The sequence below is a fragment of the Topomyia yanbarensis genome, chromosome 1 (genome assembly GCF_030247195.1).
Source record: "Topomyia yanbarensis strain Yona2022 chromosome 1, ASM3024719v1, whole genome shotgun sequence".
Taxonomy (NCBI): Eukaryota; Metazoa; Arthropoda; class Insecta; order Diptera; family Culicidae; genus Topomyia; species Topomyia yanbarensis.
The window spans coordinates 4,547,531-4,565,460 of record NC_080670.1 but is presented as its reverse complement, the minus strand read 5'-3'; the positions used below and the strand labels follow the sequence as shown (position 1 = coordinate 4,565,460).

General features: G+C 40.8%; 2 protein-coding genes across 2 annotated transcripts in view; one reads left to right on the top strand and one right to left on the bottom strand.

Moving 5' to 3' along the window:
• Positions 1-13,178: 13,178 nt before the first annotated feature.
• Positions 13,179-15,406, bottom strand: LOC131676673 (hexamerin-1.1-like). The gene has a single exon (XM_058955912.1). It carries the CDS (start codon positions 15,375-15,377, stop codon positions 13,239-13,241), a length of 2,139 nt encoding a protein of 712 aa, XP_058811895.1. The 5' UTR covers positions 15,378-15,406; the 3' UTR covers positions 13,179-13,238.
• Positions 15,407-17,010: 1,604 nt separating this feature from the next.
• LOC131693370 (oxysterol-binding protein-related protein 8-like) overlaps positions 17,011-17,930 on the top strand; it is a 4,515-nt gene continuing 3,595 nt past the window's right edge. Inside the window, exon 1 of the mRNA XM_058981135.1 lies at positions 17,011-17,049. Within this exon, the coding sequence (XP_058837118.1) occupies positions 17,011-17,049 (39 nt within the window). The remainder of the gene's footprint in view (positions 17,050-17,930) is intronic.

The following is a 17,930-nucleotide window of genomic DNA, read 5'->3' as shown; positions in this document are numbered from 1 at the left end:
TCTATCATGAAAACGGGATCATAGTTATAAGAAAGGTTCAATGACACTGTATGGAAAAATGCATTTAATATTTTACGATTTTTGACATCAAAAATGAGATCAGCACCTCAAAATTAGCTTAAATTGTGATTTTCAGCTAAATTAGGTAACATTTGAGGTTTTGTCCGACTTTTGTTTGAAGATCCGCCACTGTGCGACACGCTGTTCAAACAGTGCTTTCCGTGAAATCGCTTACCGAGCAGCAGCAGCAGCAAAGTTTACCGTGGGTCACAAGCAAGGGTGGCATAGCAGACAGGTGTGCGATTACTTACTGCATACACAAACGTGCTGTCACCATGGCTTTTGTACCGCGATGTTCACCGGGTCGTTGTTCAGTGGATTCAATTGACAAGCTCCTGGAAGTATGCAGTGTACAGTACATTTGTTGGCATATGTGCAACCGAAAGCTGTGGGGTGTCCTTCCCTAGCACGGCTTAATATAGCCGAATGAAATGCAAGTTATGACGCAGCTGCTTAAGTGCCACGTTTGATGGTGATAAAAAACAAATTTGACTGGAGTAGCAGTGTAAGCGACACTCTTGCAAGCGACCGAAACGATTTTTTTGTTAGGTTTATGTAAAGAGCGTACCGTAACTGGATTTGGAGGGACTATCTATGTGGGGCGGAGCGTACTTGTATTACAACCTGGTTCACTTCTCGAAGAATGCAAAAATCGAAAACGAAAAACAGAAAAAGGAAGCTAATGCTTTCTTAACCCGCTTTTACAAACTTTTCAATCTCGGTAGTTACCACTATTAAATGACACCGGTCAGTCAACTCCAAATGAGTTTGGTTTCAAAAGTTACCTTCCATGCGTGGACTAACACGCGATACAATTCTTCCTCCGTATCAACGTCCGAGCAGACCAATTACAATAATTACCGTCCTATTTATTGTATAAACCGTCCCGTTCCGAATGGTTGTCCTCCCCTTCCCATGATAGTAGTTCGTCAGTTTGGATTTTGACGAATTCTTTTCCCACTATAGACCACGAGCCCAGCACATCGATCCAAGAGAATAGGTAAATAGATCTCATGAATATTGAATCCGAGCGTCTTGTCCGTTTTTCTTTCAAAGTTGAACCGACGTCTGATTTTGTTGCTGTATTTTTGAAAGACAGGAAATCAAATGAAGAAAAGGTCCGGTTAAAAAAAGGACAACCCACACCGTGTTCGGGGTTTCGCTTGTGTTCCCTCCGGGAGCCGAACGGATCAGCGTCGTGTCTAGAATCTGTAATGAGGTCAGTAGCCCAGACATGATAATACTGAAAATGTTAGCTTCGGGGCGAAGCTGAAGATGGATCGGATGCTGTTGAGATGGTCGAGATGGTTGGTTGTTTTTTATACCCTGCCTGGAATTCAACGGTGACTGGCTTTTAATAATGGGATGCCATGTCGGAACGGTGAAATTCTTCAGTAATTTGATTCAATTTCATTTATGAACATCATTTCGGCAGCTTTCCAGCTTCGAAGAAAATTGTTAGCAGGGCGGACTAATACAGTAGACGAAGAGCTTCACTCAAAATGGGTCGCCTTGTGCGTACGTTTCTGCACCAGCGAGCTGTTCGTAATAAAAATAACTGACGTGGACCAGAATTGGCTCGTCCTCCGAATGATTTCAATCGCTCCACTAATAGTCCGTTCCTCGAATTTATAGCACCCGTACCTATTTTAGCATTATTTAGATCAAAGGTCAGATTAAACCATCAGAGCTCTACGTGGTCAACAACTCGGTGACCAGGATCCACGTAGTGATGATTTGATCCACCCATCATTCCCGGTCATCGAATCAACAGATCAAAGCATGCGACTGAACAGTAGTGGTGCTACAACACTCGTTTGCTAGTTGATTGCCTATCGTGGACGTCCGTTTTTTGTTGTTGCTCTGAACAGTGACGCACGGCATGGTTTCCTAAACAGTGGCGAAATGCTTTCATCGAAACTCTGCGGTTATCAGGGAAAGAGTAAACAACGACGCGGATGCAAATTCGATTTTGTTTTGTTTTGTTTCAAACATTGCTTGGAGTTTTTGGTCACAGCCTGTCAAATTGGCTACTATGATTTTGAACTGTATTTTAGGTCTAGTGAATCATAGCAATATAACCAATAACGTTGCATTTAGTATAGAAATAGAGATTCGATATTGCAACACAAAAACGGCGGCCGAAATGTTCTCGCATAAAACCGGGAAATGCGTTATCCAAAGTTTCCCGATGTGTTTCGATAGGTAAAATTCTGTGTTGTTGGCAGAGTGTTTTTATTGTGATACACGAAACTATTTGACTACCCGCACATTTTTTCGCCCATTGAACCAGGTTAGAGTTGATTGAATATTTAACACGACTGACGAAAACGTGCAAATCTATATCTGCTGATAACATTGAAGTCACTCTCCATGACATGAGCGGAATTAAAAAGTTTCTTCCGGCGTTGATGTTCAAATTAATCAGAACTCCAGAATATTCATTAATGCCAGTTTTTTGAGCCCTTCACAATCTCCCAATAACTTCCGAAGCTGAGAAAAAATTGGTGGATCAATGTCTCTCAACGAAGTTGAGAATTGTTGTGCCGACGATAAATCCAGCCAAAACAATTCATACGTTTTATATGGTACTATGCTTCTTAAATAACATATGCTACTTTTTCTACATACCCTTAGATCAACAGATCTCCGCATTTATAGTTCCGGTGGTGTGAAAATGGTAAACTTCAAACCGCAGACACATATTGCTTGTCATACCAGGTTTTTTTCGACCAGACTTCTCCACTTGAATCGTCCTGTCCGAATCACTTGCACCCTCCCCTCTGTCACAGATGTTTCGTCGCCCATTAAAATGCATGTATCCGATCCACTGTGAAGCTCGCGAATCCTATTTTCCGACGTTGCAGCAAGCTGCTTTTGTTGTGCCGGCGATTTTCTGCTTTCTACAGGTCTTGAGCTTGTTCCATTTCTTGATACGTTGCATCACTCGGACAGTTGCTTCCCTTTATTGACCCTATCACGTATCGACATTGATTTATTCTTTCTAATTTTAAAAACTACATTCTGGTTCAGATTCCGGGTGGAAGATCCGCCACTTTAGTACAATTTAAAAAATAGTGTTCCCAAAACTTGTTTGTAATGAATTCTACACTCACGAGACATATTCAGAAGCCTTTCGCTAATCCTTTTCACTTTGCCATATGTGCCAAACCCCTAATTTTCAGTTCTTTTTCATTGAGCGACATTTCGGGAACTAAAAATTTAAACCGTACCAAAAATAAACGAAAGATGACAGAAACACCCAGCATGCTGTGATCAGCACCATAAAACCATAACAAATACGTACGTACAATGCGAATGTATGTGAATAGCTTAATTCCGATTCAGTCCAATGGTTGCGTGTAGACTCATCGTGGCTCCGATATATTGTTAAGGGGGTGGGCGGACCCGTGAGCACAGACACTTATGCGCACTTCGAAGATAGAAATTCCCTTCTCTGGATGTGAGTCAAAGAGTCAAACGCCTTGTTTAAACCCACCGGATAGTTTGCTTTCAAAAGGGCGCATCAAACTTATATAAGATCTTCTTAACAAACTTATATATGATCTTCTTAAATTTATAATTTATGATGGATGAAATTATAAAAAAAGCTCATATCGTTAAGCTTTCCTTGAGTTCGAAGAAGTTTATTTGTTTTCAAAAAAGCCGATTCTACATTTCGGTTGATACAATCTGGCCGCCCTGTCACAAAGGGTCTGTCGTGCAGATGCCTAAGAAATCGAAACAGAGCAGTGAAAACAACTAACTTACAACGCTCATGTATTTAACCGGAAATAAAAAGTCGAAATTCCTACGAACGGTCCTGAAAAACTGGAATGTATGTTCTTTTAACGATTAAAACTTTACATAAATCAGATAAATATTAGTTTGATACTTGTTCACTTTATCGTGTACCTTTAATACAGAGCTTCTATCTTATGCCGTTTTTGCTTAAAATCGGGGCTGAGTAGGGTTCTAGTACCACCTCTGTCAGTTCATGCATTTTACCTGTGGTTGGGATTTAAGCCTGGATCAGCTTCGATTCGAGTGGAAGCGTTGAATTAAGGAGAACAAATAATGCGAGCGTATAATTACTAGAGTATACGCCATACAAAGTAAGGCTTTCGGTATAGGAAGTGTTTATTTTAGGCCGCTCAAAATTATTTCGTATCGTCTTCACGAATAAAATCGCTAGTTTTTTCGGTTGTAGACTACTTTGTTCTTTACCTTTTGCTGGTTTTACTTCTATAAAACATTCTTAAATTTTTATATATGATTCTATGCATTTTCTCGCTATATTTTTACCGTCACTTTATTTCTCAAACGTATTTTTAAGTGTTTGATGAGTCTCCTGGTGACCGGACGTCCAAAGACTCCTCCTCGCCGGAGTTCCAAAAACATTTAATCAATTCAAAAGCAAATTTAAACTTCTATCCCTACTGACACTTTTCCACCTTCCGTGACAGAGTGGAGTGAGCATATATATAGTATTAGTATTCCACCTCTAACAGAAACAAGTGAATGTTCATGGTGATCTAAGAATTTTTTTTAAGTTTGTTATTTTTTTTTGGGGTTGTTTGGGGTAACGTAAGAACCTAGTCTACACTCACAATGATGCGACACGAGACAGGACACAACACTTATTGTGCTTTTAACATAATGATGGTTCTTTTTGCTTTGTGCCCAAGTTCAATAAAGTAGTGAGTTCACCTCTGGCTTATGGCTTGAACTCCAGGAGTTTTTGGGTGACTTGAAAGCTCATTGAATTAAAATTCTTTATTCGTCATAATTCCGATCGTTTATCCTTCGCGATTGGAGGTCATTCGGAAAATCACGACTGATCTCAACATATCGGGTTATGGTTCCGAAAAATTCTAATTACTAACCACTGCACGGACCAAGTGAACAATCCTGCCGAAGCATCGACTAACAACTGGTGGCTGAAGAACCCCTGTCCGTAAGCCGATGCACAGTAAGCGAAAGTCGGTTTTAATCGAATTCCAGGGCTCAAATTCTACCAAACTCCTCCATGCGGTAACGTTTCTAGCAAATTTGAGATTGTTTTTTCGCGAAAAAAAATATGGTTTGGCAAGAGATTTGTATCTGTGGCATCCAGTTTTTGCGCTGGATAACATACGTTAGTATGCAAAATGGATTTTAATCTTCAGGTTCAAAATGATCAATTGCTCCCAGTTTCATCCTATAGAGAAGCAGTGGGCGACAATGAAACGAAAAATGAACATGATTTGTAGAATCATGGTAGCCAAGACCGTGACTGAAAAAGATGTGTGCCGCCTGTGACAGAAAGGTGTGATAATTTCTTCGAAAAACGATAAGTTAGTTTGATATGTTTCAGTTAATTTAATTGGGAATTTAGGTCCCTACGAACTCGCTTGGAACTCGCGATCACTTTTTTCGGTTTTAGAAGGTCTGTAATCTAAGAGTTACTAAGTCGTGTAGGCACTCTTCAACTTTGTCGTAATCCATGTATAAAGGGATCGGTCATGTATAAAGGATCGCCGTGTTACATATTGTTTTTCGCAATTACGTTTTCTGCCTGGTCTGGACTTCGAAATGTTAACAATACAGAACTTCTTACGTCGTAAACAATAATTCATTATTCGAAGTCATAAATTATAAACAACAACGTTTTTAAAAATCTATAGCTCTTGATTTAGGCAAGATTTGCTTGCAAAGACAAGTAAAACTAATAACTGTGACTATTACCTTTCATTTGAGCACCAACAGTTGTGAATATTATCCTTAAAACTGAAGTTATTGCAATTAGTTTGCTTTGTTACCTATGCTGCCAGGAACATTATCAGTCAGTGAACATTCAAGAGCTGAAAAAAATATGGCACGAAAGGGTTAAAATTAATCGAAATTGTATTTTTCTTCAGCACGGAAACTTATTTTTTGTGGTTAATTCATTTGACTGCAGCCGGTGCCAACGATACTGTACTATTTGTGCAGTGGATAAGAAACAAAGTGAGGTGCTAGCTTTCTTCGCTGATACAACTATATCGGAGCATTTTTTAGCTTCTGCTTTTCATTTTGTCTCGCAGTTTTATTTTTCATATTCCAATCTAAGCTTTAAAAATTTTCATTCCTAATTTCCTAAAGCCCAACCCAATTCGTAGCTAGTCTAATTTTTGAGCCAGAATCAATGGCCGAAACACCGGCACAACGATGCTTGAAACCTGAAAAACCACTCATCGAGGTGTGAAGTGTTTCTCACATTGCATAGACTGACAGAAAAAAAAACACCACACGGTTCGAATAAAGCCAGTCTACCTTGTCGATATGGAACCAACCGGATCACAAAAACAACAACAAGGAGGAAGCTTAACCCAGACGCCACGCTCAGCAGCTCCATCGCCTGGGGTGTAGTAAACCGATGCCCAGAACCGATCTACCGAATATGGTAAAGGTGCCGGGAAAGATGTAATAAAATTCATTCCTCCTGTCGAGTACCCTGACTGGTTCTGACCGGTCACACATACACACACGGGCTAACACACATACATAGGTCGTGGCGAGAAATGGACTGCCCTCGGATGATCGGCGGTTTCAGCAGGACGCTATACCGGCTGGGAAGCCAATCAGCGAAAGGAGAAAGCGAAAATTGTTCCATGTTCTCGTCCTTCAGCTTCGGAATTGTCCCAAAGGTGGCATTCGCACATCAGCACAGGGTTGACGTTTGTTCCTCGTTGTAAAATTTCTCCAAAGGTTTATCGTGCACGAAGTTGAAACTGAATTACAACCATGATCTTCGCCGTTGGCCGATACTGAAACCAAATCCAGCGACGACGACGACCGAACTACCTCCACCAACTGGAATCATTTGCCTCCGGAGATTATTTGATATCAATGTTTATGGCCGGCGAGGTTATGTGCATTCATAAATATTAAAATCGTGTTATCTGCGCCTGCTACGTACTACTGCTCGAAACCCCAAGCTACTAGATGTAACCTAACAAAAACACCCCAATCCAAGGGCATCCGCGCGCGCGAGCACAGGTGCCTGGTCGAGAGGGTAACTGACTTGTATAAGCTCTAGATAGTGAGCGAAATGGTAAACCTCTTCATCGTTCATCGAGTGTATGTATGAGAGAGAGAAAGAGAAAAATGCTATCAGCGCTTGCTTTGTTTTATCACTTTTTTTGTTGCTTCGACTGTTGTCCTGTCGATGCTGCGAGGAGATCATAAAACAGAAGATGTTGAGTGAATAAACATGATAAACAATGTACTCAACAGGACAATGCGCTTTTGTGGAGGGTGTTTTCTTTTGTTGCGCGCGCGAAGTTTTTCGACGTTGGTGCGGGGTACGACGGGCTACGGCGGACTACGATTGATTCAGTATGTCGCCATTATTTACGGAGGATTTGGGATTGTTAAATCTACGAACATTGTTCGACCCGTTTAAAGTTTATTATTCAATTTGCGATATTATCCATGGTCAATAAATACCATCCCTCGCTGGAGGTGTCAATTTATATTGTGTTGGATTGAATTAACATAAAACAGATTTTTCGAAGGGCGAGTCAGATAATAAATTTAAAAGAGCTGAAAAATTTTCCCCTTACAACTCAAACGTTCTCGAATGAAAGGCTTATGCGCCTTATTCAATTAATATCAGAGATAGGATCTAGGGTGTTCTCTGCGTGAGTAATGAACTACCTTGCCTTCGATTACTTTGCTCAGTTTGCGTATTTTTAGCCATTGTTGGTGTCACACACACAAAATTGAACCTGTTTTTCACTTAACTCAATTATGGTGATTCTTTTCACTTTCGGTGGTGTTAAAACTGATATCGCAGAGGAACTTGGGTGGATATGATTAAATATTTTGGTGAATAAATGGGGTTTTGTTTCACAGCAACCTTATTATTGTTACAATGGCAAGAAAAACTGTTCTGGTTTGCCATGGGCCTGGATCACGTTGATTTTACAAATAGTACAAAATAGATGAAAATCTGTTGAACGTAAGTCGTGCAACTTTGCCAACCCTATCCAGCGAGACGAGCAGCATTGAAACAATCAAATATAATTAGTTCCAGGTGGCTTCCTTGTGGAGCCTGTTGTAGGTCATCTCGGGTTGCGATATGGCAAAAGTTTGACATTTACTATCTGATCAGTAAATCGAGAATTCATTAAGCATTTAGATTTACGATCATTTAAGTACCCGTTCCTGCGTCAATTCAACTCTTTCGTTGATTTTTCGTTGACAAGTTCAAATTAACTCATCCCTTTCCTACTAAACAACCCGAACCTAGGCCCGTTGATTATTCACCAGAGAATTTTTCCCGACTGAACTTTCAACCTTCTTTTGAGTAATAAATTGAAAAAGTTTTATTATTCTTAGCTATCTACCCGGCGGCTGGCTTTTAATTGTTTGTATTTTCAAGAGATTTTTCTCTGGATTTGAGCTGACACCAGATGGCTTTGCCAATGAGTGAAATTGTCACCAATTTAGGGTGGAATCTTTTTCCCGATGAAAGTTGCCGTCGTGTTGATGGTGGTGCTAATAATTAATCATGCTCATAGGGGATTATTTAACAATTTGCTCAGTCGCGCCGCGAAAATAAAGTCATCGGAAGAAATTAGCATTTCTCTGTTGGCGCGATAGGCGCGATAAATCTAGATCTGTTGACGGAACATGTGCCGAACCGATCCGGTCGGTATTATTAGGACCGAGAGCTGTTTTCCACCGAGAGCTGTAATTCGATCAAGTGTCTTTTAATTTCCGTTTAAAAGTGTAATTCCCTTGGCAAAGTATCACTCGAGAGTGCAAATCGAATTAGATACGGTTGAAAGTTCGCCTGGAGATGATGGAAAAACAGCTAAGCGGCCGCCGCTAAACGGCGGTAATCAAATTTAATAAGCAATAATTTGATGAAATTACAGACTATGATCTTGCTTTGGCTCACGAGTCACAAAAGCACAGCTACTCAGGACACTAACCGTTTTTTAATGTTTTCGTGCTTGTGACTTCCTTCCATCTGTTTCTTACCTTTGCCGTTTTTTTTTCTTTTCTCCCTTCCTTGCAGGACTCGTTCCACCGGCGGCAACACTCGCCTTCTCTGTCCAATGGCAGCAACAACCCCCCGCAGACGAATCGCAGGTCCGAGGACGTCGTGGGCCACCCGAGGCAGCAACTTCACAGCGATGTCAAAGAGGAGGAAAATTGTTTACGGCTGGTTTAATTTCATCTTCTTATGCTGGATAATGCTCGGCGAGCAGTTCGTTTGCGGTAAGTGTGGAACTGTAGATTGACGAGTGAAGGGAGAGGGACGCTAATTTTGTGACTTTTGTGTTTTAATGGGTTTTGGTGGGAGAAGTTTTTGAGCAGAAGTGTTCTCTGTGGCAAAACGACAGCATTAGAAAGACCTCTGAATTGTGCCGAAAAATCTTGATGGGGTCTTTTGATGGTTGGGGGGTTTTGAGAACTTTTGTTTCTGTTTATGAAAGGCAATACAATTTTAATGTTTCAGTACTAAATTGTTGAGCGGAACAGATTAGACCAATAAGGGGAAGATGAACAACGAAAAAAAAAATTTCTTTTGAGTTTCTGAAAACTCGTGAGATACAATTTAAAGATACTCCAAGACTAATGACATTCGACACTTTTAATTCAATGTTTCCAAGGTGTTAAAGAACCTAAATACTAAAACTTCTCATTTCCTTCATTAAAAATTCACCAGAAACTTTCAATCGGGGTAAGTATTTCGAATTTCTACTAAAGATTGTCTAAAATCTTCATATCCTTACGATATGTGTGATTCGTTACCAGGAAACGGATTCAAAAATTTATACAAATTGTAACTAGTAGAATGGTCTCATACAGTTTTTTTGCAGGCAAATTCGCCTAGCGGTGCCAAAACGGATGATCTAGCAACTGGTTCTGAACGAGCACTAGAGAAGGGAGGATTCTACGAAACGGTAAACGGAAGTATGTGACAGGCAAATATTCGGAAAGGAAAATTAGAAAACTACCGACGGAACGGATCAAAAATGACGACTTGGAAAACGATAAAAACAAAACCACAACGTCCAATAAGATGGATGAAACTGTTTGGTTTAAACCAGTTTTACCGCAAACAGACATCATCCGCAAAGAACTGCGAACGACATCTAATCAGATTTTCTCTCCATTGAAACGACTGGGGAAGCATACGTTAGATGTAACGATAAAATAATAGAAATAGAATTAAAAAGAAAATGAAAGGTGAACGTCCAAAAATATTTTTCTTTCGAGTTTCTCAAAATTCATGAGACGCATTTTAAAGAATATTCAAGATTTTTTTAAATTGTGTAGTGTATGAAAGTGTAGCGTTGTAGAAACCCTTCCAAGTTGTGACCGCAAAGTGCAAGTATGGTGCAATAGTGAGCTTGCTGTGCTGAAGTCATCGAAATATGATGTGCAGAAAACAGGAAAACAGGTACTTGAAAAAGTTGAACAATTATGTTCACGCTAGAAATAATTGTTCTATATCAATTCGCGATTCTATGCACAAATCACTGCAGAGTGACCTTAAACGAAATTAAAATGAAGGAAAACAACTTTTAACCAATCCAAACAAACTCTAAAATCATCGAACGGAATACAAAGTATACACAAAAGTATTCAGAGACGCTGCCTTATGGCAGAAACTCCTGCAAATTGAAAATCAAAGCTTAGGTTGCGGAATAGTCGCAAATAAATATTTGTCAAATGTTGATTACTTAAAATCTAAAACAAATTCGTCTCGACATGTCTGAGATCAAATGGGTGCTCATTCGAAATCATAAAGTTACAGATAGACTTATGGAGTAGATAGGGAAGCAAATACAGTCAAACAACTCAAATAAAACGGAGTTCAGGTTGACGAAAAATTTGATTTCATAGAACACATTGACCAAGTGATAAAAAATATTAGCGGTGAAATATAGAGTTCTTTGCCGAATTAGTTGATAGACTTTTTGAACCAAATTTACATATGTCAAAACTGTCATTCCTCATTTCGATTATTGTGCTACGGCACTCTTGTTGGCTATTGATAAACTACTCAACCTTGAACGAAATTTTTATCAGATTTTTTGGCAAGCCTTCCTAGCAAGGATATTGGGCAGTTTTCGCTTAGAACTCCGAGTAAGTTTTCGTCAGAATTTAGTAACTTGTGGTTGCTATGCTGAACTCTTTCATAATTCTTTATATGATTCCTTCAGAATTCTGAAAAGGATTCCGTAGGTATCCCGAAAAAGAACAAGATTGCTAAGATCGCTTTCACCAGAATGTTCAGAAGGATTCAACCAGAAAGAATTCCACTTGAATCCTGAGGGTCTCCATCAGAATTCTTAGCATAGACGTTATTTTTCTAAGGATGCCATCATCTTTAGAAAGTTATCGTAGAATACTGTGAATCATTTCATCTGAATTATTAATAAGACAATCTGACAAAACGTTAGTCGGCCGACTAACTGACATTAAAAAGTTCCTGTCAGGTATACTACGCAATCGCGACTGATTTGAAGGAAAACCATTAGCAGTAGTCCCTTCACGATTGGTTATCGCGTCTACATTCCTACTCGTAATGGGCAGATCAACGGAGTTATAAGCATCCTAATAACGGTGTAATAGCAATCTGTCTAGGGGAAATCTAGATCCCATTTTATTGTTCAAGCGTTATGTAGCCGACAGGGTACCAGAGTACCTTTTCTGATTATAATCCATGAAATTTCAATGTTCTTTCCACAGCTGAAAATTTAAACTATTCAAAATCGTAAAACAGCAATAACTATGGTTAATTTTCCCGTTTTGTACACTTTCTAATATTTTTAGGAAACCATCCACTTCTGAACTGTAAAAATGAACCGGATGAATTCATCTGATGCCCAGAGATTTGTACATTTTAATAGAATCTTCGGAACTATTTGTCTCATTAACAAAATTCTGCTCTACAGTAATGTTTCGATTATATCACGCTTATATATCCACATATGTATGCATGTATCTGTGTATATATACGTATGTGTATGTACGTTTGTTAGTATGCATATGTAAGTCAGTATGTATATATTTAAATGAATATACATGCATGTACTCAAATGTTGTTTTATACATGTATACATTCATCCCTATATATAACTAGGCGTGATATAATCGAAACATTACCGTATTAGAATGGCTTAACAAATTTTAAGCGTTTCATTTACTTCAAATAAAGAACGAGAATTATTGATTCTAAGTTACTTTGTTTTTCTTTCAAAGATTTCAAAGAGTGAATTAGAGCGATAATTTCAAATGATGTCCAATCAGTTGATTACAAGAAATGAAAAACTCACAACTGCTTGGGAACATTGCAAAATATTCTAACCACCTAACTAACGATTTATCGAAACACAGACAGGCAGAAAGAAAAATTCAAGCTATCAGCAAAGGCTACTCGAAAAATTTGTTCTGATTCATTTCAAAACTCACGAGCGCGAGCGAAACATGTTCTATCACAAAAAATGGGTAGAAGGCTTATCGAGAAAAACTCCCCCTAGTTTCTTATCTTTTGACAGCCTGTTGAAGCTTTTCTGTCAGGCTTCTACCGGTATGTATAAGGGATGTTTCTGTTTCTGCTGAAATTCCTCGAGCATCTCAGCCTTGTTTGCCGAAATTAGGCCTAATCAAATTATGATGTTAATGCGATGAGGTGGGAACGTGTTTTTCTTATGTTTACTAGTTTCGTGGAATCTCATTCGGATTTTGTTATGAAACTGTGTGAACGAAAAAAGGCGATAATAGCAATTTGTTTGCTGATTAATACATTAAATACAAGTCAGATAACATCAAATACATTCAAGATGATAATTATCAAACCAAGTTTGATCTTTGAATTTTAAATTCATCTCGTCAGTAACTAACACCAACTTAGGGCCATATTACATGAAACTGGTACCCAATGCAGCAGTACTTAAATACTAAATCCAAAAAGTCAATGGAACGTTTAAAGCAACTGTCTAGTCCCAAAAAAATAAGTGCTTCGCGCGGCATTGCTCTGAATTTGCAAGTTCGGAGAGTTTGCAACATAACTTGAATAGTGATCGTAGTGGCAAAGTTTTCCCTAACATCAAATAAAAAAACAGCAAAACTTGTAATATTAAATGTTATTTTATTATTAACCAATATCCCATTCAGTCAGCGCAATCTCATCAAACCACGGCGTTGATTTCCTTCTCGTTCTTGTGGAAGATCATCGTCTCGTAGTAGTACATGTTCGGGGTAAACCAGACCTTTTCGTCGATCGGCCGATCGAAGGGATATCCGAATGGCAGTGAATCGACATAGCGAGCGCCAGTACCGACGCCGCAGTTCAGCGTCCAGTCGTAACCCTCGTACTGCGGAACGGTGGGAGCATGATACGGCGACACGATAAAGTACAACTGGAATGGCATACCGCCCTTCTTGCCCTTCGGTAGCATCAATCGGGACGGGAGTCCACAGTGAGCTTCGGTCATATCCAGCGGGAACTTCTTCTCACCGGTCGAGGCAGCCATGAGCCACTTGTACAGCTCGTAGTAGCTGGTGCGATCCTGGACGAACATCGAGAAGTTGATCGATTCACGGTTGATGGTGTTCTTTCCGACGACAAAGTCCCACGGGAACACATCCAGCAGAACGAAGTTCTCACGGTTCTCATTGACTCCGTACACATGTCCGTACTGGTCGTATTTCGGTCCCAGATACACTCGAACCACACCCTTGACGACCTTGTCCGAAACCACATTCAGTTTGACGGTGAACGGTAGATGGTTTAGACGCCACTGGCGTGCCTTGATCACAAAGTCCTCACCTTGGTAGTGAGCGATTTTACCAAACTTCTTCATGTCCGATTTTTTCATGGTTACTTCGTCGAAGACCTCAACATCGACGGCATTGGTGATGTCGGCATCGAAGCGGTCAAAGTACGTGACCAGTTTGTTGACCTCAACAGTTTCGATCTTTACTCCTGGGAAGTTGATCTCATCGTAGGCATAATGCGGCAGATGGTCCTTAAACTCCCAGTACCAATGGATGATACGCTTGTACAACTGGTAGAACATCGGATCGCGCAGGGAGGTTTCGAAATGTTCCAGCACACCCGGGATGACCTTGTGTTCATCGAAATGTTCGACAGATGCTCCTAGCAGGACACGAGCGATTTCACCGACGTATTTGTAGTATCGAGTGTTCACGCTATCCGGATTTTCCTGGATCAAGTTTCCGAGGTACTCGACGGATTCCGGCTTGGTTAGATCGACATGGCTTCCATCGGGAGCGATGATGTATCCCTGATCGATGGCTTCACGGATGCGATGCTCGTAGTCAATCAGTTCATCGATTTCGAAGTAATTCTCCGGTGTGTAGACGGTGTGGTAGTTGTCACGCGATGGGAAACTAATTCCGTTGTAGTACTGCATGTTTGGATAGTATCCGGTAGGGATCGGTTTGTACCAGGAGAATTCCGGGATCACGCCGAGGTCATTGGACAAACGCTCCAAATAGTAGCGGGCGAGCAGTTGCTGGTGGATGAACAGATACAGCTCACCGCGACGATCCTTGTACAGTCCGTATTCCTTGCCTCCCATCCAGAATGGATAGTCAGCGTGGAAATAGTAGTAGTAAGTGTTCAGACCAATATCCTCGGTGTAGTAGGAAACCTTCTGATCAACGTTGGTGTGGACGTACCAGCCGGTGTAGTTGGTGGGAATGATGGCAGTGTAGACTTCGTCGACCTTCTTCATACCGTAGAATCCTTGCATCTTGTACTGGGCAGCCTTCTGGATAACGTAGCTATTGAAGAAGTAGTACGGATAGATTTCGTACGGAGAAGGCAATTCATAACCAGCCAGGTCCTTACGGTGCAGAACGGCAACGGTTACGGCGTAGACAAACATACCCTCGTTCACGTGGAAGCGAGCCCAGACCAGCGAGTTGTAGAAAGTATCCCAATCCTTGGCATAGTAGAACAAATGGAATAGTGCAATGGCCTGCTGGCGGTGGGTGTGGTGCACAATACTGAAGATTTCATCGAACGGCAGCATTCCGTGTTGGTAGATCTCGACAAACTCCTTCACGGCCTCCACATTGGTGTAGTACTCGTAGTGGTCTTCAATCTTGTACTGCTTGGAAACTTCCCACAACTCGGTATGCACTTCGTGCTGATGCACATGCTGGAACACTTCCCACAGTTTCTTCTGCTTCACCAGAAACTCCTTGTCGGCGTATTTTACCTTTGCTTCAGGAACCACGACGTAACCTGCAGCCAGTGCTACGAGGCCCGCCAACGCTACCAGTGTGATCGACTTCATGGTGAAGTGATTTGTGTTGCCTATTGACCACCGAACGTCCACCTTTTATAGTCCCTCGCTGAAGTCATTCATCACCTGGCTGACTGTTTATCAGTTCGACCTATTCGGTGGAAAGGTGTTGACCGGTCGGTGCGATGGACACCAGAAAAAAAACATAGCAGGCTACGGTGATAATCGTGCGCGCTAGCAACATTACAACATCGCCCACAGATGCTGTGGCAGCGTTGTTTTGGCAAGTGCAATAAGCTGCCGGTCGGCGAGTTGGAAAATAATCAATAAACTTTTATGTTATTTTTATTTGTGATGGTGATAATTTTAGGGAATGGCGTGAAACGGCTATACCCATCTTGCCAGAGTGGAGTGGGTAGTCAAAATTGGAACTGTTCTAAACTGTTTGAAGTGCGCAGGGTTATATTTTTTGACATTTTAGAAGAGCGAAACCGTAGAAATTTTTTACGCAAAAAGGGGAAAATTTTTCCCATATTTTTCGACAACAGACCGGCGGTAGTAATACCGGAATGCAACCCTGATGAAATTTTCATCATTGAAATAAGCGAAAATGCATGCATCTTGATATGTAGGTATGTATATATGCACGTCGCTCTGCAAGGTTATCATCGTCCCATTCAAGCGGTGCTGTGAACCAGGATGTTGGACTGAACGTACGGTGCTCCACTCAGTGCACTTATGTGATGCATTTTGAGGCCGGAATTTCCACTTCGAGAATTATTTTGGGGAGTATATTTTACAGTGCATTAAGAAGTAAACCGATATTTTATTACCGGCTGTCAATGGGTGTTTGGCGGTACGTGTGTTTGTTCCTAAGGAATGTGAATTAGAAGCTCGTATAATATTAGGTATTTGGTTGATAGCGTTTCGCAGCGTGGTACAATTTAGTTCGAAGTCTGAGTGCTCTCAATTTGTGATTTTCCATTTTTACGAATTTAAAGTACGTAGTTTAGCATAATTCTGAAACCAGAGGTTTTATTTTTCTCAGTTTTATTTTATCGGTTCCGAGCGCTATGCTCAAAAAAGGGTTCGGAATTCAGAGCTCAATCTTGAGTTCTAAAAGCAGTGTTAAATGTTGAACAAACTTTGAAATAAAGGCGGTGTCAATAGAATGAGAAGCTTATTATGATAAAAATTACGACTCAACTATTTACGAGTCTGATGTTCTGATTTCTAAATTTGGGATGACGAGCTACGGTCTGAGTTCTACATACATTCTAGGGTTCTAAGATGCCTTAAAGGATGAGTCACTAATTATTATCTCAACATGGTTTTGTGAAAAAGTGCTCTGCAAGAACAAACCTCATATGATACGTAAGCAGACTACACAAAGATTTTGTCAAAGCGAAGATAAATAGCCGCGATCTATTTTGATTTTTCGAAGGCATTTTACAAAGTACCTTTTACCCTTGCAGATCGAAACTAGTCCGTTCCTTAAGCGCTCAAATTGCAGCTATCACAAGGAAATAACACACACCTCCTCCAGAAAAATATCCACTGTCAGAAACATCCTCAAAGTATCATTTTCGTAAAGGACTTTCTTTTTGGATCCGTTTATCCTCTTCATCACACCTTCTGCCCAACAAAGGCAACTTTTTTAAGTAGATTAAATACGAAAAGAATCATGCTCGCAAACAACACCCGGGGCGTAGTTTGGAACAGGGTAGGATAGATAACGCAACCGGGTATCACAAACATAAAAATTTGCGAAGAAAGTTGAGCAATGGAAAAAAATCGCTCAACCCGAAATTAGCAGCATGGCTGCTACGCGGGGAATCCGTTGTTGGTGCGGTTCGGAGTTAGATTCAGAACATTAATATATATAAATATTCGGAAATGGCTTTCACTCTTCCATCGTGTTTCCGACGAAGGAAAACTTTTGCAATTTTTATTTCTTTACCAAATCTTCCACCCCTTTCAGCTGGCAGTGCCGCCGTACCGGGCCCCACGTTTGAGCTTGTTTTTTCTTTATTCGCAGAAACTTTCGACTTTCGCTCTCACATATGAGTCGCGAAGGGCACGCGACCGGGTCCCGAGATTAAAACTTCTTGTTTGACGCGATTTGAACCGCTATTTGATATCGCTGTTTCGGGGCAAAGTTTTCTCTCGCTGGTTTGAAAATTGAATTTTTGCCTTGGGAGGGGGTATTTTTATTGAGACGACTCCTCCGACTCAGCTTGAGTAAGTGAATCAAAGTTATTTGCCTTCCCTTCGGGAGGGAGGGAGGATGTGGCAGGCATACGTGTGACAACAGTTTTACAGCTAGTTGTTACGAAAGCCCCATAATCCACCGCAACGACACCAGTCGTTTGATGCTTCTTGTGAAATCCCGAAGGAGCCTTTCTCTGTTCCATCATTACCGGATCACAATCACTTGCGGCAGTGTTTCCGAAGAAGAAACGGAATTGAGATCTACTTTTACTGTTGCTCTGCCGCCGCCCGTCTATCACCACAATCAGTCTCTTCAACCCTATGAGCCTACCCCTCGGGTGTCATCGTAGCAACCGGATGGTTGTCTTCAGTCAGATCCAAGGTGCCGTTTCA